The 22104-nt window shown below is 35.8% G+C and overlaps 1 protein-coding gene across 1 annotated transcript in view; it reads right to left on the bottom strand.

The window, feature by feature from the left end:
- The window catches only part of LOC124433643 (kinesin-like protein KIN-7I), a 32589-nt gene that overhangs the window by 3980 nt on the left and 6505 nt on the right, over window positions 1-22104 (bottom strand). Inside the window, exons 9-22 of the mRNA XM_046983417.1 lie at window positions 20955-21002; window positions 20113-20184; window positions 18842-18901; window positions 17624-17659; window positions 16939-17016; window positions 15792-16033; window positions 12335-12380; window positions 11902-12009; window positions 10159-11655; window positions 8036-8155; window positions 4444-4654; window positions 3859-4095; window positions 3367-3654; window positions 1538-1961 (exon numbers count right to left, since the gene is read on the bottom strand). Coding sequence (XP_046839373.1) covers window positions 1538-1961; window positions 3367-3654; window positions 3859-4095; window positions 4444-4654; window positions 8036-8155; window positions 10159-11655; window positions 11902-12009; window positions 12335-12380; window positions 15792-16033; window positions 16939-17016; window positions 17624-17659; window positions 18842-18901; window positions 20113-20184; window positions 20955-21002 — 3467 coding nt within the window. The remainder of the gene's footprint in view (window positions 1-1537; window positions 1962-3366; window positions 3655-3858; window positions 4096-4443; window positions 4655-8035; window positions 8156-10158; window positions 11656-11901; window positions 12010-12334; window positions 12381-15791; window positions 16034-16938; window positions 17017-17623; window positions 17660-18841; window positions 18902-20112; window positions 20185-20954; window positions 21003-22104) is intronic.

Raw genomic sequence — 22104 nt, 5'->3', positions numbered from 1 at the left:
TATTACTAGCCATCTGTTTCTAAAAAAGTTATTTTAGCATTTTGTAAAAAATAATTGAGAAGCAATCATTTTTCAAGCATAAAAAGAAAGAAAAACGAAGAAGAATGTGGCGTCGGCTATATAAATCCATAGTTGGTAAACAAAACGTGTTTCACTTATGACGTCATAACTTACTAACATGGCCACTTGAAAAGTTTGCACATTAGGTGCGTATTCAGCGGTAAAATTAACTAACTTCTACTCAACAGAAAATGCTTATTTATATGTCAAATTGATTCAAAAAGTGTGGATTTTTAGTTAAAGAGAAAAAAAGGGGTCAAAATTCATTGCATTAACACTTGAAGGTATATTATTAGTAAAATTTTTATATGTAAAGTTAACTTTCCGCTCTCCGACTTTAATTCATAAATTAGCATGTGTGAACGCAATCTAGCGTCATGTTGTGTTATGTATGAAATGTTTTATTTTCATGCATGTTTTTTTATTTTAGCCGATAGTTATCGTTTGTTGATACAAAAATGTTTTGATCAGACATGTTTACCAAAGTTTTACAGTATTTTCTAGCAGTGGCGGATCTAGGGTTAGTCAAAATAAATTACTGCTGCACATTTCGGAATATATTTATAATTCCAAGCCCTTCAGAGACAAGTCAATTGGTGAATGTATATTCTTTAGAAATTCAAAACCAATAGTGCTTTTCTGAAAGTACTTTGAATTTAAAATTAAGCAGCTTCAATTTATTTTGCTTGCTGCTGCTCGCTGTGACTACCCCTAGATCCGCTACTGTTTTGCAGCACAAACGATTGCTGCCGGAGTTTGCCGGAGAAGAAAAAAATCTGGCTCTAGAAGGCAAAAATAGCCGGAGCTCCGGCCTAACTCCGGTGCACAGCACTAGCTGACAGGTAGATTTATCCCAAGACAGGTTGACAATAGTTGGCTGATGTTGTCTAAAAGCACTCCCTTGACCAAGTCTTCATGCCAGCAAAACGTAAACAAGGCAAGTCGTCAATCTATTAAACGCTTGGAAATGCATTATAAATGAGAGGGAAGGAAAAAACTCAAGTGGAAGTTTTTTTATCAAAATTTCCTTGTAGCATCCACGTTTTTTTTTGACAACAGGTTCCAGACCCTTTTCCGCAACCGGTAATTTAATAGAACTCAAACGACCCGTCTCATATGAACAGGCCTTTAAAAGGTAGAAAAAAGAAGTGATCTCTTCATTTATCTCCCTCTTTAATAAATTAAAAAATCACCGGGAAGTTGATAAAATCATCTAAATGAATTTATAACAAACTAATTAAGCTCTATTCATTGATACTAGCGTTAATAAATTTGAGTTTACTAATGTAAAAAATCTTTTTAAATTCAAGCAATTGTTGAGTATAATAGTATTCATTGGCAACTTTTCTAAAAGTTTATGTACCCCCCCCCCTCGTTAAAGCCTCATCCTCAAATTATCTCCCACTTTATGGGAAGTAAAAAAATCCCGGGAGCTAAATAGAGGAAAAACGGTATGAATAAATGTGCGATAACTTACCTGGCTGGTTCACCATGCATTAAATCAAAAGTAGATTCGTGATCGCGATTTTTTAGAGCCCTTATCTCAGCTTTGAGCTCGCTGCTCTGTCTGGCAAACATACCAAGGTCTTTTTCCAAAGCACGTATCTTTTTCACGGCGATGTCAAGATGCATCGTCTTTTCTCTATCGGCGTTGAGCAACTCCAACTCCCTTTCTTGAAACGATTTGTTAGTTTTCTCGAGCTCTCCGATTGCACGGCGATAACGTTCCACATCGCTTTCCAAAGCGTCGATTTTCGCGCGCAGTATTTCAATCTCACTGGTTTTATCTACAGCGACTATCGTAGTTGCAGGATTGCCGTCTGTGTTATCAAGCGAAGTCTTAAGTTCTTCGTGTTCATCTTGTAGATCACGGAACTCAAACTTCAAATCTTGTAATTCGTCTAAAAATTAGTCATATCATTAACAGAGTTTATAGCCAGCATAACAAATGAACGAGTTTCGTGAAAGTCTTTAATGATATTCATTAATCTCGTTTATAAGTCTTCGTTTGAAACATGCGTAACATCTAGTGATGGAGCTAGTGTAAGTTAAATTAAATTATAGTTGGTCAATTTTGAATTGGATAAACCTTCTGAACAAAACAAATGGTTATGAGTTTTTAAAGATTATGAATAAAAACAATAAAACGCGTGCGGCGATTGGTCTATAGCTGTGTTTACACTTTTCATTAGCCTCTGCAAACCGATTTGAGCTCAACCATCAAATCAATCAAGCAAAGAGAATTTCCAAATCGACCATGAATACATATTAGAAGAAATATTAAACATTTCTTTTAAATTTGTTAATCTTGCATTATTGCTATTTCATAAAAGACACGAAAGAAATTTTTCGTGTTTGCACTGGCTTATGCTAACCTCGGAGACATTGTGAGAACTCTCGAGTGGGGAAAACTTGCGATGATCTGCTCTGTTGTTCTCCCAAAGGTCGCCTCGGTTTGAATGAGCCTGTGCAAACCTAGTAAACACATTTTATTTCTTAAATAAAATTTTATAAATTAAACTGCCTCTAACGAATTTGTAAATGGAAATACATTGAAATTTATTTCGAAAACTGGCAACACCAATATTTTTATGAGTTGCTCGTTGCATCATTTGTTCCATCAGTAAAAGGAAGCGAAAAACCCTTGTGAACGAAATAATTATTGCACCGCAAGTAGCAAAATTTCAAAACACGTGTATCTATGTCTGAACAGACAATGGTTAAGTGTAGTCTATTTGTTTTACGCAAAATCGAAGGAATTCAGGCAAACAGTTGTATTTTGTTTCCTTCGACGTTGGCAAAGCGGTTTTTTCCTTTTCTTTTTGTTCAAATACGTCAACCGCCTCAAGTATGTTTATTTTCAAGAACTTCATTTATCCAGGGATAAATTCTCGTATAATTATTCGTATAATAATATACTTTGAGATATTTCTCGACTGTGATTGGATGATGGCAGTGCAGTTTATCTGCAATTGCACTGTTAAAATTAGTAATTGCACTGCTGAAAATCTCTAATTGCACTGTGAGTTCTGTTTCCTGTTTGGCTGAAGAGCTGTGAAAGCCAAACATACTTAGTTTTGATTAAAAAGACATGGTGCAAATTGTAAGTAAACAAGGCTTTCCACATTGCAATCGTTTGAAATTAAAGAATTGCAAAAGAATGCAAAGAATAAAAACAAAACAGCAAGTACTGTTTTTTTTTTGGTGAACATTCCGTGCCTCTTTCGTAGACAAAATAAAATTAATGCTTAAACTCTTGACGTTGTCCTACAATATGCTGAAACACAATATGTTTTTGGATTATACCTTCGCATTCTCTTAAACACATATTTAGTTTGTAATTTTCTTTCTTCAGTTTGGAAATTATCTTAGACTGTTTGACAACTTCATTATTCAGCTCGGCGATTCTTGCATTTCCTTCGTCAATTTGCAGACGGTATTTTTCTTCAAGCTCTTCCTCCCTATCTCGTTGCAGTTGAAGACATTTCGCCACCGAGTCGTCAACAGCAGTGGCAGATTTTTTTAACTGCATTTTAAGTTCTTTGGTCTCGTCTTCAAAAACTGCGCATTTCATCTTCAAATCTTGTATCACGTCTGCATGATGAACACAAAATTAATCGAATTAATTTTTTTCAACTCAAGAACGTTCAGTAATTTACGTTTCTAGTTACGTAATTTGAATGCTTTGATGACGTAATTCTAACGCTTGAAGGACTGTATTTTGACTAATGAGATAAATAACCGCTGATGGAGCTTCAAACATATGAAAGTTGGGAAAAAATAAAAACAGAGACTTACCTTCGAATTCCTTTAAACCAGTGTTCAGTTTTTGATTTTCGTTGTTCAGTTTTATATTTTCGTTGTTCAGTTTTAGATTTTCGCAGTTCAGTTTTTCATTTTCTCGGCGTTTCTGTTCAAGTAGAGCAATCTCTTTTGTCAATTTCTCTTCACTGGCACGCAAATGTGCATTTTCACATATCACTTTTTCATAGTCGATGACATCAGATAACGAAAGACGACGTTTTTCATCACTGACTAAAGTTCAAAGAAACATAAAAGGACGTTTGATCTTTGACGATTGAAGAAAGTCAATGCAGTCGATTTATTAGATGAAAAACTATGCAAAATGAAAAATTCATATGGACTTCGCTGTGCGCATGCCTTATTATGTTGTTACCCGAAGGAAAATGATAATTACGTTGCACATAAGATACTTTTACATAGCTTTCTCTACCATGCTTTTCCTTCAGGTTTCTAATGCCAATCACTATGTCAATCACTATATTTTTTGTAAAAGTGGAAAGGCGAAATTAAATTTCGACTTAAATTCAACGACATTAAGGTTTTGTACAAACTATGACATACAATCACGGCGGGTCATACCTTTTTGTTTAAAACAGGTTATTTGATCATTGGAATCAGCTAGGATTAATTCATATTTTTTGATCAAGTCAGCATTTTCCGTTTCCAGTCGAGCAATAGCTTCGTCCTTTGCGAGTATTTCTATCTCCTTTTCGTCCAAAACGAACTGCTTTTGCTCCAATACATCTTGATCAGCGATCAACGCATGTCTTAACTCCTCCACAAGCTTATCCTGAATAAACAAATATAAGCATCTCAGATGTATGTATCCACTCGTGTTCACCGAGGTAAAAGCCGAGATCTAGACAATGTTCTTCCATTGTCTCCGTTTAGATGTTAATATACTCATTGGCCGTTTTTATGCTTAAAACTGTTAATAGACGTCAGGACAGATGATATGTCCAGTTATGTCAACTGTCAAGAATGAAGAAGGTTCGACTCGTCTTGTGACCGTTATCGTTCCGACAAGTTTAAGCCGCGCACCAAAGAAATCCGTCTTACGTCGTCCGTCTTAAGACGCATGATATTAACTGTCTTAAGCATAAAAACGGCCATTGATTTCTCTCGTGTTGTATGCACTGTTGACCGGATGTTAGTAGTATTTCTGCAGCGTAAAGATAAGATCTCAATGTATTGTTCCTGTTGGAAAACTCCTCTCCGCTTTCCAGTTGCTGGTTCAATAACACTCTGGAGACTGTATCTTTCAACAATTTTATTGGACATACTCACAACTCTCACTCAAAAACTCTCTAATTAATTACATGTATTTATACTGATTGCTTCGGGCAAACTTCACAGCACTCCATTCATTAGGAACTAAGCTTGTGGATCTTAAGGAAATTATGAGTACATACTACACCTACCGGGACATACACCTAAAATAGCTGCACGTAAATCTGTTCTTTTCAATGGTTTTAATTTACATATTTTCTTTCCAAGTCATGTAATCTGAATAACCCCAACCCTATCTGTATTCAAAAAGAATTCCTTAACAGTTACTCTTTCAAAAAGGTAGCCCCCAGTCTCCAAGATGTTGTTTGGTAAAAGAAGATCCTGATTCCCGGAATCTGCGTTTTGTTGCACAGCACCCTTCGACATCTTGGTCTTCTTCGCAATTATATGCGCTGTGTCCAACCTTCATTACTCAGAGCAATTATTAAGCCCTTAATAACAGAGCGCGAGGTCTTTACGGAGAAATATTGGACCGAAGTTTTTCCGTACAGACCGAGCACGTAGGGCGCGGTTGGTACAAAAAGACAGAAGTCCCATATTTCTCAGTTAAGACTGAAAAAGCGAGGTTATTAAAAGGTTTATTATATGGCATTATTTGACCTGAAATGAAGCCTGCTTTCTTTCTCGTCCTTGCTGCTTCTTACCGGTTGGCTTTCACTTTTCTAATTTTCGTCCATAAAAAATGAATCGTTTCAAATTATATCGTCTGGATAGTTAAACTGTTTTCCAAGTGTTTTTCCTTCGAATCACATTCGTAAATGATTCTTTGTTTCGTTTATTTTGCGTTTTGCTGTTTGCATTACGAAGTTTGTTTACATTTGACTGTAAAATTACGCGTTTTGGACAGTGCTCGATTACGGGAAAATAATAAACCGGCAAAAATGTTTCTGAGCCAATCAAAGCATGCATTTTGCCGGAAGTGACGCTTGCCATGTAATAATTGACCTTTTATTTCTTCATTTTTCTCTTTTTATCATCTGTTTCACCGGAACGTGTGCAAGAAGTGATCTGGTTTGCTGCGGGATACTTTAACATCGTAAGGCAAATGACTAGACGGAATGTGAGCGTCATTACCAATATGCAATGTGAATATTCAAATCTCTTAAATTTATGAATTATTGTAAACTCAAACGAAATATTGATTGGACTAAGACTTTTTATCCACGTTAGAATGATATGAAATTTGAAGAATACAGAAACAAGCATGCAGCGGGTGTATGTTGGACGTTGAAAAAATGAGAAATCTAAGTGCCTGTATCAAAGAGGAATAAATGCAATTCAATCAATCTTTGACTAACAGAGTTATAGCAGTTTCAAAAGCAAAAGGAGATCATACAAAATTTTAGAATGATGTCAACTTGTTCTAAATCATATAAATTTAGTGCAAATACGTATTGCATGCCTTTATGTTGCTTTGGCAATGACAATGGGTTGAATACCAACCAAAGGTTGGACATTACCCACGACATACACAACGCAGACTTACAAACATTATGAAACGCTTCTGCACAGATATTGACATTCGACTAATTTTCAAATCATTCAAAATCGAAAACCTTTTCTCATTCACACCACTTTCATACAAAACCGGGCTTATACGCACACTAATCGACAGAGCATACAAACTTAACAATACGAACAATGGCTTTCAACGACACATAAAAAACATCACATCCACTCTTTTACGAAACTCTTTCCCACTTCACTTTATTAACAGAACCGTAAAACGATATCTCGACAACAAACATAGCCTCAACCTAGACACCGAAACTCCTGACACGACGATCACAACCAACACAAATGAAAATTCCAAAATAACAACTCTATACTTCAAACTACCATACATCGGACATTACTCACGACACACACAACGCAGACTTACAAACATTATGAAACGCTTCTGTACAAATATTGACATTCGACTAATTTTCACATCATTCAAAATCAAAAACCTTTTTTCATTTAAAGACCCAATCCCTGATTCAATTAAATCTATGGTGGTATATGAATTCAATTGCGCGGGATGTAATTCCCGATACATTGGTGAAACTTCGCGCCATTTATCCACCAGAATCAGTGAACATATCACAACAGACAAAAACTCTCATATCTACCGACACCTTCTTAAATCTCACTCATGTAAAACCAACTATTTACTTTCTTGCTTCAAAATCATCGACACTGCCGACACCTCATTCACCCTTAAAATCAAAGAAGCACTCCACATTAACAAAACTAACCCTGACCTCAATGTTCAACTTTTTAAATTCAATACAATATTTTGTTCATAATACGCTCGGACGCTCCCCATTAATTTATTTTATTTCCTTTTTATTGTTGTAATTTATTTATCATATTACTTTTATACAAACCTTGCATCACTTATTATTTCACTCATGCTGAAGATGGCATCATGAGATGTCGAAACATGTTTATTTTCAAAAAACTTGTCGTTTATATTAAATGTAAATTAGCAATAGTGCTTTTACGAAATTATAGCAAGGTCTTGCTATGTTTGCAGAAATAATTTAATTAGTGCTTCACACACTGTCAACGATAGCGTCAATTAAACATTTTTGTGAATACTTTGTGGTGATTTTGATTATTTCAAGCTTAAAATTCGGGATTGTTAGCGATACTACCAGCACAGAGGCCGTGTAAAGTCGTACTACTTGTAATACGACTGTTGAATTTAAATAGTTGAATTTTAAATAGGTAGATACGTTGTCAATTCGTCTTACTGAAGAAATAGAAATTGTTGCAACAATGGTACTACCATCGTATTTTAATAAGTAAAACAAATTAGGCACAAGAAAAAGACTCGTGGCAAAGAACAAATGTGGAAAACAACGGTTAACATGCAATAACATGGGTCACAAACCTTTGCAACATCGTCTGTTCCCATCTGTTCTTTGAAATCGACGAGTATCGCTTTGAATATTTCACTATCCCGTCGCTCGGTCCCAGCCTTATCAAGCGCGCGGCACATTGGACATGAAACCTGTGTAAGTGACGGTGATTTGAAATGAAATAAGTAAATGATACGAAACAGATAGAAATGTGAAAATTATTACAATGATCTCAAAAACGTTTTGACGCCTCACTATTTTTGTGGTTCAGACCACGCATCTCAGAGACGGATTCTGGATGATTTCATAGAAAAGGTACTCTGGTTTGACAATTCTGTTATTTTACAAGTGAATTCGATGGTTCCCTTCATTTACGAGGAAATCAGACAGGCTAACAAGATAAACTGAACTAGTAAAATGGTGGAAAAAAGGTTCATTTAATGTAAATGCCAAGGTTTTGAAAATAGACATGTTTCGACACGTCATGATGCTATCTTTAGTATGAGTGAAGAATTACATAAATAATACGAAGTTTATATCAATGTAAAACGATACAGTAATATAAATATATAAACATGGATAACTTATAACAATAATAAGGAAATGAGATAAATCAATGGGGAGCGCGTTACAAACTAAATATTGTGTTGAGTCTAAAAACTTGAACATTGAGGTCAGGGTTAGTTTTGTTAATGTGGAGTGCTTCTTTGATTCTAAGGGAGAAAGAGGTGTCTGCAGTGTGGATGATATTGAAGCAGGAGGGTGAATAGTTGGTTTTCCATGAATGAGATTTCAAAATGTGCCATTTATCCACCAGAATCAGGGAACATACCACAACAGACAAAAACTCTCATATCTACCGTTACCTTCCTAAATCTCCTTCATAAAACCAACTTTTAACCCTCTTGGTTCATAATTATCGACACCGTAGACACCTCATTTTCCCTTAAAATCGAAGAAGCACTCCACATTAACAAAACTAACCATGACCTCAATGTTCAAGTTTTTAGATTCAACACAATATTTAATTTGTGACACGCTCCCCATTAATTCATCTCATTTCCTTATTATTGTCATAATTTATCCATATTTATGTCACTGTATCATATTACTTTTATATAAACTTTGTATTATTTATGTAATTATTCACTCACACTGAACATGGTATCATGAGATGTCGAAACATGTCTGTTTTCAAAAAACTCGTCGTTTACATTACAATCAAACCGAATGTTGTGTTCCCCTGAACATTGTAACATACCGGTCAATTTAGCTGATTGGCTGATTCCAAACGCAACTAGCTCTAGCGAATTGCACCTTTCTTGCGCTGAAGTAGCTAAACATTCTCTTGTAGAAATAATGGAAAACAGGTTTCAGATAGTGTTACAGTAATTAAACGGACGCTATGCTTTTTTTTTACCGAGAAACCGTTTGCATTGTTTCATGAATTTATATGTAAGATAAAAGAAGCGATTCCTTACATTGAAAATTTACTGAAAGCAAAAATAAGAGTTGCATACAAAGACGTAAATCTTGTTTTGTTCATCGCTGTTCCTCCTAACGACAATCTGGTCATCTACGAGGCATTTCGAAATGCGTACGATTGTTGGGCGGAAGCATTCAAAAGAATCGAGCTCGAAGCTGCATTTTTTATAATTTTCGAGGCTGTTCTGTTTCATATTCCCAATTAGGAAGCAATGCTTTTGAATTTTTCGCCTTGCCCCGATAAATCAACAACACGTTCTCGATTTGTAAAAAAATTGTTTAATTGTGTTGTGTGAATTACATGATGAGAAGTATCAACAGTACAGCACGGGAAAAACTTCAAATTGCAATTGCGTTTGGAATAAGCCAATGAATATTGCTCAATTGACAGGTATGTTGCAATGTTCATTGGAACAAAACATCCGGTTTGACTGTAAATGCACATTAGCGATGGTGCTTTTACGAAATTATGGCAAAAAAAGTTCATGCATTATTACTTCATACCGGGAGGTCGTGCTAATTACTATCAAATATCTAGGTAATAGCAATCTTCGACGGGGGTACATACTGTCTGTGAGTGGTCTTTTGTTTTAAGTATTCTTGCTAATGTTTGCAAGCAAAAGTAATCAGAACAGGCAAAAAAAAAGCTAAACTGAAACCGCGACCGTACCTCTTTTGACTGAGTCTCCAAACTATCATTTTTCATCTCATTTTCATCAACAGCATGAGAAGTTTCTCGTTCATTCATTTCGTTCAACAGCTCCTTTTTTTGACGACTCAACACCAATTCTTTCTCGACATCACCCTTCTGCAAGGTTATGCTTTCCAAATCTTTTTTCAAGACAACAATCCGATTATTCAGCTCATCAACTTCAATTCTATGTTTGCTATTCATGCTTTCGACAACATCTTCATTTTTCGAACGCAACTCCTCCCTTACGCAAACTAATTCGTTTTGTACACGAAGCAACTCTACCTGAAGCTCATCCTTTTCCGCCAAGAGTGTATCCTTCTCGTCCGTCGCATCAGACTCACCAGCACTGCCAATTTCCGTCTTCAATTTTGATTCCAAATCAACTATACGTGACTTTTTTACCTTCAAATCGTCGTTCAAACATTCCATCACCGACTCCATTTGCGTGATTCGTTCATTCAACTTCACATTTTCATTTATAATATCCTCGTGCTTTTGGGTCTTCTCTGCAACACAGTCTTTAAGTTCGCAAATTTGCGACGTGTTTTCTTCGATCAATTTGTTCAGACGCATTCTTTCTCTCTCGTTACTCTCGTCTTCCTCTTGTTTGTCTTGTAATTTCAACAAAAGCGCGTTCACTTCATCTTGCTGAACACGACTCAACTCTTTTTCTTTCTCGTTCACTGCTTCGCGAATGAATTCGATCTGATTGTCAAACTCTTCTTTCAACCGTTGTTCGCTGAGTTCATGTTTTTTGATCAACTCCTTTTTTGATTCCACCAACGTTTCTAACTCCGCAGTCTGTTTTATAATTAAAGATGATTTCTCGTCTATGAGCGCATCCTTTTCTTTCAAATTTAACAGAAACGTCTCCTTCTCGTCTGAATAACTATCTGCAGTTTTTAAATTTTCTTCTAATCTTTGAAGTGCTTTGGTCTTCTCTTCTAAAGTTAGTTGCGCATCTTGTAAAGTTTTTTTTGTTTCCTTCAGCACTGCTGTGGTCTGCTCATAGTTTATAGTAGCTTTAAGTAAATCTTCCTCAAGTCTTACCCCACTAGATATACTAGATATAAGATCTTCGATGTCGGATTGCTTTTGAATAAGCTCCGTGGTCATTTCAGATAAATCGCTGCTTAAATTTTCCTTTTCTTTCAATTTCTTCCCGCATTCTGCTTCGAGTTTAAGCGCACGAGCTTCGCTGTCTTTCAACATGCATTCACTTAACGCTAACGTTTCCTTCAACAGACTCATCTCCGATTTACACGTTTGAATTTCGATTAAAAGTTTTTCATTTTCAATTATCATATTTTCCTTTTCCGAAATAACAGCTGCAAGACTGTCTTTTAAGACTTCAATTTCTTCGCCCATTTTTCTTTCAGTTACTTCACAGCGAATGTCACTTTTCTTCAGCAAATCTTCCACGTCTTCCTTAACAACATCTTTATCCAAACTACCAATTTCCTTTATTTGCAACTAGTTTTGACGGGTGGGAGAGGAAATGAAAGCAAAACGCTAAGATTATTTCATGTCAAAAACATTGTGGTTTTCGTACAAAATAGCATGAAGGCTTCTGCATTTATCATTGTATGATACAACAATTCTTGAATTCTGCTTTTGCATGATATCAAGAACTTTGCTTCAACAGATAACATTAACCTCGGGTCTGAGCAATTCTTGATATCATGCACAACGTCGTCCAATAATTATCAATAAACATACCAATTTAATCTTTTCATCATGTTGTTCGACTTCATTAAGCAGTTTCCTTTTCTCCTCTTTGCATTTTTTCACCTCATCTTGCAAACTTGAGATTTCTTTTTCATCATTCTATAACGCAAATAAAAAAAATACAGTTTTGAAACTTCACAAGAGTTTGAACATTCCGCGAATGTCAGTGACGGGGGACAAAAGAGTCAAAATTATTTCGGGTCATCTGAAATTAATGGAGGAAAAGCCGCCTTAGAATCGTTTCGATAGCTTTTTTTAAACTCTCGCAAAAAGAAATTAAAGCTGGCTTAGCACGAATAACGTCAAATCATTCAACAACAACAAAATATTTGTAGATTTTACACTTCAGGCAAAAAAAAAAGTTTATTTTGATCCAGCCACTTTAAGAAACAAGAAGCACACACGAAAGTAAAATAATCCATACCTCGGCAGATGATCGTTTCGTTTCAATTACAGAGCAAGAAATGGCGCTATAAAAACAAAGCGTACGTCAAAAGCATTCAAGGACCTGCATACCATTTACCTAATCGTAAGATATATTAAAAATATCTCACCTAAAACTTGCCGTATTTTGTAAAACGACATTAACTAAATTTCCATTAGACTATACTACACGCTACAAAATGTAGTAAACTGAGTGAGATGATATGTCCAGGTATTTACAGGTCAGTGATGTTAATAAACCTCGTTGCATGTTGCAAGCACACCAGTTTCCAACGGCAACAAAGCTGTCATATTTTTATCGAAGTTTCCCCATTCCTTTTCGTCCTAACGAGTTGAATTTAATCTTCGGAAGAAATGAATTACCGATAATGAGACAGGGCAAAGGTTAGGTTGGTTGGTAAACGATGGCATTAGCGAGCTATGACAACAAACTACGAATCGTTGTCGTAGTGGTACTCTTGCAAAAGCTCTCCATTTTCTCCCTCACGGGGAGTGGAGTCTGAACAAATTTTTTTATCACTGACGATTTCAAATTAAACATTGCAATGCCAGAAGCGCAATGGATCTAGTTATCTATATGGGAGACTGGGATGCATCTATGATTGCAATTGGTTTAAAAGATCCACCTACGACACAGCCCTCTCACCAAAATTCTGACTTTTAAGAGCTAAAAGCCTACCAAAAACATATCAATGCGTTGAATGGGCACAACTTTTACTGAAATCACGAGTGCAAGATGAACCATAAAACTTAAGATACTTTTTAGTAAAAACGCAGGTTCCTTGTTTCAAGACTGAAGCTAATATCATGACGATTGCCATTCTAATGAGTCCAAATGAAGCGCGTTTTAACTTAAACCCACGTTAACTACGAAGTCGCTATTACACAAGTTCACTCCATATGGAGCAAACAAAAGCACTGCTAAAGAGGCAAACAAACCAAACGAAAAACCTTTTTTTGTCGTGTTGTATAGCCATTAATAGCTAAAACTTGATAAACATACTGTATATTTGGTGTTATGTACATGCGTCATAAATTAATCGGTTGCTCGATGAGACAACACGACAAATCAGAGATAATTGGTTGATCAAATGGGATAATACGGTATACCGAATGCTCTTTGCTCTTTCCATAAATGCAGCAAAAAACTCAAATCTCAAATGAAATTAGCATTGAAGATATTTATACGGCCGAAGGCCATGTGAGCAATTCAAGGCGCTGTTGTCATGCTGCACTTTCTTCTTGTTGACAAAAGAAGCCAAAAATGAATGAATCTACAATCTTCTTTGTGGGAACGAGAATCGTAAAGCTTACTGCAAACGAGATAAAACCGAAAAACTTGATGCAGAATGCATAACCTTCCTCCTAATTCCAATTCCTCCAAAACAGCAGGAGAAATTTGAATTCATCCAAAACAGCACAATGCAACTGAGCGTTGAGCCAAAGCACACAAAACTCATAGACAAAAGGCCTAAATTGATCGACAACGTATCCTTAAACAAAGGCGTATTCGACAGGGTTCGGTAAGCAACAAAAGCAATTTTCGGAGCGGAAGAAACAAAAAAGAGTAGAACTGTCCAGAAACACGTGGAAAAAGCCTTGTTGGATGAAATCCTTTTAGATTTCGCAATCTTTAACATTTCATTCTTCAAATAGCACAGAAGAAGAAACGTTAAAAGAACAAACAAGCAGAAAACACCCCTCACCAGGACAAGAGAAATATCATGAAATAACCAACTCTGCTTCGTAGCGTCGACGATTTCAGTACGCTCAAAGTCGCTGGCGAAGTGTCGTGAAATTAGTTCATGTCAAATGATGTAGATGAAGAGATGCTGTCGGAAGCGTTTTCGTTTCCGAAAGCTATTGTTGATTCTATATATAAATACAGCTGCATGCACGCATTCTATAACCCGTTCGCGGTTCATCTTTTTTTTAAAGGGCGAAACGAGATATTGAAGCCTTTAACAGATGGCCACACTAAGAAATCATCTATCCCCCCCCCGACGTTTCGTACTCCAGAAATATTAAAGTGTTTATCATAACAAATTTTACAATGTTTTCTCATTTTACAGTGTTTTCTGTTTAGAATAACTCAATAACATCTTCAGTACAATAATATTAATGGAGATAATACTTTTTTTGAGATATGTAACTTTTCTTCATTATGAATATGAGATCGTTATAACAACCCGCTGCATAATTAGTATTGGTAAATAGTAATTTTTTCCACCGTCAGCATTAAAATATCAATATCTCTTTGGCAACATTACAAAAATATTCATCAACACGTTACTCAGTAAGCTGTTGTATTTGTGCATAAAACTTTCTAACAATGTGGAAAATAGATCAGCAAGCTGTTGTATTTGTGCATAAAACTTTCTAACAATGATGATCTTTCAAAAATTGTTACTGAGTTTCTGATTTCGTGACGATGTCATTTACGTAATGAATAAAGTTCAATATCTCGAGAAAAAGGTACAAGTCAATTCTACTAAAGAGGTTACCAATGTCATTCTATATATTCTTAGCATTACAATCAAGCAAGTTTGTTTCGAAATTTAGTGTCATAAACACTTTAATGAGCAATTCAAACTTAGCAAACGTTACACATCTGTTTAAACAACGAGCATTAGCATCAAGGTGGGTAAACGACTTTCAAACATGTCTGCAGTGCACGCATTCGCAATTCACCTTCTCAAATTTTACTTTGCCACGTTGCTGGTGTGCAATAACATTGACTTTGTAAACATGTCTTGATTTTCTGCCCACGAATTTTAATCAATCATGCGTTGAGTAACTTAGCGTTGTCGTAACACAACAATGAAGAGAAGATGCAAAGTGTTCTTACAAAACGTCTGGATAAAAAATAGCCGTTTCGCATTTTCATTTATTTTACGTACAGACTATTTACTCCTAACATGCAATATTTATGCTTTAATTCACTAAAAGTAGAATGAATGGGACTAATTACCCTGCTACCAAAGGTAAGCCCGAGTTTAAAATTAAAATTTTTTTGGCATGTTAATGAAGATTGAACGTTAAGGTTTTGACCTATGTATTCTACAATTACATTGTAAAACATTACGATCCACCTTTGCAAAGGAACTAAATCGATAAAAGACAAACATATCCTGCAAAACCAAGAATTCCAGAACAGCAACACACTAAAGCAACAAACCGATGGCAAGCTAGTTGATAGTTGATTTTTTATTTATGGCACCGGTCAAAATTCGCTCGCTCCGAGTTTGAGAATTGAACATTATGACATTACTATTTGATCATACCGTACAGGGAAATATGTCGCTCAGCCTCAATACATTTTCCCATACAGGCCTAAATGCCCGTATACAACATAGCTACGTATATTCTTGCAAATGTTCCCCAACTGTCTTACAACAGATGAGCTAAGCAAGCAGGAAAATCGCCAATCAACTAACCTCATTGCTACAGGGACAGCATTTACTTCCACTTCCTTCTCTTGAATTTCCTCTAAAAATCTGCGACGATTGTCCATGTTAAAATCAGCGTCACCATCTAAACCCCTGCTTGGGCTACATGCAAAGGTCTGCTCCAGTCCTATACATGGCTCGACAAACTTTCTTTCGAATGGAAAATTCATCTCCATGAAGGGGTTATGAAGTATGCCCGACGGGCAAACGGTCCAACGACGTTGCTTACGCTGAGAAAATTATCAAAGTGAAAAACTATATGAGTATATTTTCTCTGAAGTGGTGCACGTTTTGTGCTGTTATCGGCGAAATTTTAAAAGGCAAAATTCTGAATTTTATAGACATGCTCGTGCGTAGATATGCACGAGAGTGAATTCCGTTCAGAAATGTCGCAAAATTCTGTTATTTTAGTGACCGATGTTAGTATATCTTGATAACGATAAAAAGTTTTTTCAAAGCCTTTGGTATTTCGTGTGGGACTTTGTATTCTACCATACGTAGTTGATGCTGCTATGTAATTGGTTCCCGTTCTCTGTATTTATGTAAAGTACTGCAGCCTCCAACCATACTTAGTTCAATACTATTATGTAATTGGCTCATGTTGTTGGTATTGAAAGTGCTGCTTTAGTAAAATGGAGCCAGAGACTTGGCAGTACTTTGAGTTTTTTTTTGTGCGCAACGCCTGCGGCGTCTTTAACACAGAATCTTCAAACAGTTTTTCGTTGCTCATAAACAAACGCCACATGCATGTGGTGGTGAAGAAAAATTCTTGATGAATTATCGAGTATCTGACTGAATTTCCTATTGGCCGCATTAAAATTTGGCTTTTATTGTAATTCCAGGCCACAACCCACCACCATTGATTCACCAATCATAAAATGATGCCAGCCAATTAGCATGGTGTTTTCAAACTTTTATTAAACGCATGGCCTCCGAAAGTGACTGCTTAATGGAGATGTCTACTTGATAGAGATTTCATTGCTACAAAATTGCTATTTGAGATTAAATTTAGGTCTTTACGAAGTGTCCGCTCAATACAGGATGTCCACTTAATACAGGTTTCACTGTATACAAGATTTTCAAAAATCGACTACCCATTTGGCATTTTTAATGCAAACCGCTTGATATAACTTACTTGTTTTACATCATTTTCGTTTGGTTTCGAAGTACACAGGATGTTTGTGACTTTCATAAGCTTGATTTTGGTCTCCTCCTTAAACGAAAATATAAAAAACTGTCTCCGACCTTCACAAACACGTAAGAATAAATAGCAGGCTGTCCAAAATTGCGGTTACGAAACCTGGGTTACAGTGGCGTTACAACATAGATATAGTTTTGAGCTAACCTAATCTGAAGATTTTCAAATAATTCGAGCTTGTTAGGGCAATAAAAAATCGCATTGATATTTTCTAGTCAGTGGTGAAGACATGTAGTTGCAGGTAATTCTAAACTGCAGACATGCTGTTACTGCATAGTTGTAGACAGTATATGTTTGAATCAGCATGTTTGTCTTGAAAATTAGCTCATCATTATTTTATTCAATATATTTTTGGTTATGTTTACTTTTCAACGGCATCAAGGTACTAAATTCCTTTACAGTTTATAAAACACCTTCACAAAACATTGCCAAACTTTTAAATATGTTGATGGTTTATATATGGTACGTCCATCATGCACTATTAAAAATGAAATCTACGTGGAAAATTTGTGTGACCCAAATTGGCTTTTTCCGCCACATCAAATTTTGAACAGGCTGAATGAAGGTCGCTTGCTTGTTTCTACACACAATACATCAACAGAATTATCTCGCGAAAACTTACAGCAATCTTTCGCTGTTCTTCAAGTTCTTGTTGAATCTAAAAAAAGGCAAACAGAACTTAAAAAAAATGTCGCGAAATCTGTTATGAATATCCACAAAGAAACGCGTGAAGCTACAAACTGTGAACTGGTCACAACAGCGGACACTTATATTTAAGTGAGTATTTGTCAGTGATTATCATTCTACATGCCTCTAACGGACCAAAGAAAGACCTGTTGTACAGGTTTTAAGGAGATTGTTAGCTGAAAATCGGAAATTCAACCTTACAAACCGAACGGTATGAATCGAGAGATTGCGTTCGGCCTTTTAAAAAAAAACACGTGGTGAAAAATTTATCATTCCTATTTGTTGAAAATGGCAATTGACTGGCCTGCCATTATGGTTATCTCGTGCTTCAGAAGATATGCGTGGCATAAAAAATTTCAATCAATTGGCCTTCTTCTGCATATTCCTTTTTTGTAAAAAAAAACCTACTATTATAAAATTGCAGCAACGAGAAAATTGCAGTCAAATATACTAATCTGACTAACGAATGTTACTACTAACCTCCATCAGAAAAGCACGAAGATACAAAAAGAGCAAAATTATGAAAAATATTTTCATAATCACGAAAAGTCGTTATGAAGCAATATTTTACCATGCAGTTTTCTTAGTGTATTGGACAGAACATTTAAAACGACTTAATTTCTTCATGAATAGATTATTTTATTTCTTTCTTGGGATATTTAACATTATTTATCATGCGAAAACATCACAGTCACATCACATTGCGCGATAAAATTTTAAAGACCACCAATTTTTCACATCTTTAAATCATTTAATTTCCCATGAACAACACTTTAACAAATAAATGAGTAGATGAATATGTGCATAGATACCCAAGTTAGATATTTCACAAGACATTGTAGACAGTAATTTACTATGTTTGTAGCCATTTACTTTAGTAATTTACTACTTTACAAATCTTAATTATGTCTTGTGATGTCAGCGATGTTTATGCAATTTACTAAAGTTACATATCTCGAGAAAGAAATGAAACAAAATAATTCCACTGAAGTAGTTGTTAAGTCATTTTAAATGCTCTTGCCATGCAATCGTAAAACAATGCGGTAAAAATTGGTTTCATTAGTACTTTAAATATTGTTATGCTCGCGTGGATATGTTGTGGAGCGAAAACTGACTTGAAGATATAACTTATCGATAAAGGTTTAAATCTTACTTTGTCCTTCTCCATTTGGAGTTCCATCTCTCTTTGAAGTGATTCTTCTCGTCCTTTGGTCTGTGAAAAAGCAATACGAATCACGCGTTATGCAAATACTTGCAAGGGATTTATCAGCAAAATGAGGGAATTCGCCTTGTTTATGGTTTGAGCTAAGGGGCTGTTCACATGAGCCCGTCAGCCGGGATTTAGCGAAGCGTTAAATTATTTTAAATAATGGAAAAGATTAAATACTTCACAACAAAAAACTTATTTGAGCAATTTCTCTATACTGACTTTGCAAATTAACAAAACCTTCAAAATTAAAACAAATAGTTTAGCCTGATTTGAATATTACCACTAAAATGACTTATGACTCTGAAGAAAAGGCGGTAAGTTTTCCGCTTGAAGTTTTTGCTTCCTTCAATGACACAAAATCATTTCACGCCTCGATGAATCCCGGTTATCGGGCTCATGTGAACAGCTTCTAAATTTAGCGCGTTTTCAAAAGTGTTTAGGCTTCTCTCTACACGGCAGGGGTAAAAAAATCGTCCAAAATTTGTGTCGTGCAGCTAAAATCACTTAACAAATAACCCTACAAATCCACTCTTCATCTTTTATTTCATTGAATATGGCATACTATGGGCAAGTCAAAAAATTATCTCCGGCAAGCAAGTTTTCCATTAAAGGCAACCAAATGTTTCAGAATTTTACACACAGCCAATGATTTAGAACCCAGTCCTCTAGATATCTAATTACCCAGTCAAAGTCAGGCAAGGACGTCATATTGAAAGTTGGCAAACAGCGAAACTCAAATTAAAAATACGTTAAAAACCAATCCTATCGAACATTTTAAAAATTGAACTTAAACTATCAGCTTTGCAACTGTATATCAACTCAGGAAAGGCAGATATTAAAGGGCGTAAAGAGCATAAGTTTTGCAACCTTTCAAAGTGGCGGCTTGCCTCACTGGTAATTATAGAATTTTGGCGGAGTCAGATATCTAGTAGATTGCGTAGTAGGTCATTGTACACAGCACATAAAGACACAAACTTTGAGACTGTTGCATGGATACACGTTTTGAAACTGATGCTTCCTTAAAACCCGTGATGTATCTTTTCGTGTGTGCCGATGAATTTTCGCGTAATATCTGCGTTTGTAATTAAATAAAATACACCCTACGATGAATACTCCACTGATAACCTTCATACGATACTTTAGTATGACTTTATTCCTTAGTGACCAAGGTTACACTTAAGAATGTTAATGACCATTTATCGATGACACCATACCTGCTCTAACTCGTGTTTTAAACGTTTGATTTGTCTGCGACAGCGTTTCAACATGGTACCATCGTCCAACACCTGCAAAGTCGATAAAACCAATGTCAAGATTGAAAGGATTGGTTCAACAACCAGCTTGACCATATATGCAAGTTTCTATACTAGATATGGCCGAATGAGCTTAAATATTCACCCCGTTCTGAATTTCGCAACTAGTAGAAGGGACAGTCTAAGCTCATCAGACAAAATACAGCATAAAAATGGCCTGTAGAATGTTTTTAGGGGTCGCCATGTTGGGGGGGAAACTCATTTATATAGTGAAAAGAATAGATATTAGTTTCATATTCTGTTGGGCATCGGCACTTCAATGTACTCTCCCCCAAATATGGCCAATTGGACGTCACATGCTCACACTATATCTTCCCGCTGGGTTTTACTGAGCACGAAAATCTACATGAACGGCACGTAACCGAGGCGTCGTCCCACAATACGTTTTCCCTTTTCACTCAAATCACAAGTCTACAATCTCGAAATGTTATAAACGCCTATCACTTTCAAATTCAGATTTTCCGAGAAACTGAATGCATGCACTATTCTTCATTCGGTTCATAGAAATGTTGCTGGACACAAATATGGCACAATTCATTGATCGAGAACCATAAATATTCGCACATCAAATAAAACGTAATCAATAACAATCAAACCACCACAATCCCTTAGCAAAACTGAACTCTGATGCTTTATCTGTTGAAGAGATATATGTAAGGCACACACTGACACACAAACATAGTTATTTCTTCACATCATTTCCGAAATCATTTCGCTATAGCAAGTATCTAACGAAACATTACCTCGTTCACTTCCGGATTATTTTTTATTCGTTTGGCTCGGCTCGCGAACTAAAAAAAGAAACACGCTGTCTTCATCAAAAAAGTTCTCGGGGAACTACTATATTCTTAGTAGTGTAACAAGCTCTAGTTTAACATTATGGAGCTCAAAATACGGAAAAGGCAAAAACAATTCTCACATTTCTTTGTAATACGAATATTACAGGCAAGTGAGCCAACACATAATTTTCAATAGAGGCATAATGAAAAATTGTGGTAAAAGGGTTTTTTGGCGTTTCATCTGTTTAAGTTAAGACATCTTCGAACAAATCAGGATGAGACTCAATTCGTAATTCAAAGATGACTTTTTAAGTTTGTTTTAACAGATTTCGCCCCCTAAATAAATTGCTCACCCCTCTAAGAAACATTTTAACGCCCTCTCAACTTTTAGCAAATCAAATCGGCAGGAAAGCTGATCTGATTTTTTTTGGGCAATGTTTCAACTCTCAACACTATAACCCTCGGTAACTGCAGCATCCGACCACACCTAAGCTTCTTTACTTTTTCTTGAGTCTTAAGTCACTTCCTTACCACTCCACCAAAATTTTTTTAGCACCACCCGTGCAAAAAATATGAAAATCCGTTCATGTGCAATTTTTGAACAATACAATACTTCCTGACTGGCTTAACAGGCAATCATGCTCACATAAGTAACAAGCAATGATGAATCGGCATAACTATCATTATTATTCACTATATGAAAAATGTCAGTTTTGATTGATCATGTCAACTGCCTGCAAATAATTCTCGATATCTGTAATTGTGACGTCATATTTACAAATAATTTATGATTTTTGTTATTATGACGTATTATCTACAAATAGTAGTTATTGACAATTACTGATGCCATTAAAAAACAGTTTCGAAAAAAATCAAATAACAATGTTTGCCACAGTTTCCAAAAACGATATGCGAAAGTTTTTGAACAAAAAAGATGCGGGATACACTAAAAAAGCAAGGAATCTGGCTTCGAACATATTTACAACATACTTAAAGGAGAGGAATTTGAATGAACAGTCTTACAAGGACAAATTAGCGAAGGTTTGAAAAATGTTCTACATTGATATGTTATAATGGCTCTTGATATCATGTTCAACCTTATGCTATTAAAACA

Source organism: Xenia sp. Carnegie-2017, unplaced genomic scaffold (genome assembly GCF_021976095.1).
Source record: "Xenia sp. Carnegie-2017 unplaced genomic scaffold, XeniaSp_v1 HiC_scaffold_14, whole genome shotgun sequence".
Lineage (NCBI taxonomy): Eukaryota > Metazoa > Cnidaria > Anthozoa > Malacalcyonacea > Xeniidae > Xenia > Xenia sp. Carnegie-2017.
The sequence above is the reverse complement of the archived record's forward strand: the minus strand, read 5'-3'. Positions and strand labels throughout refer to the sequence as shown.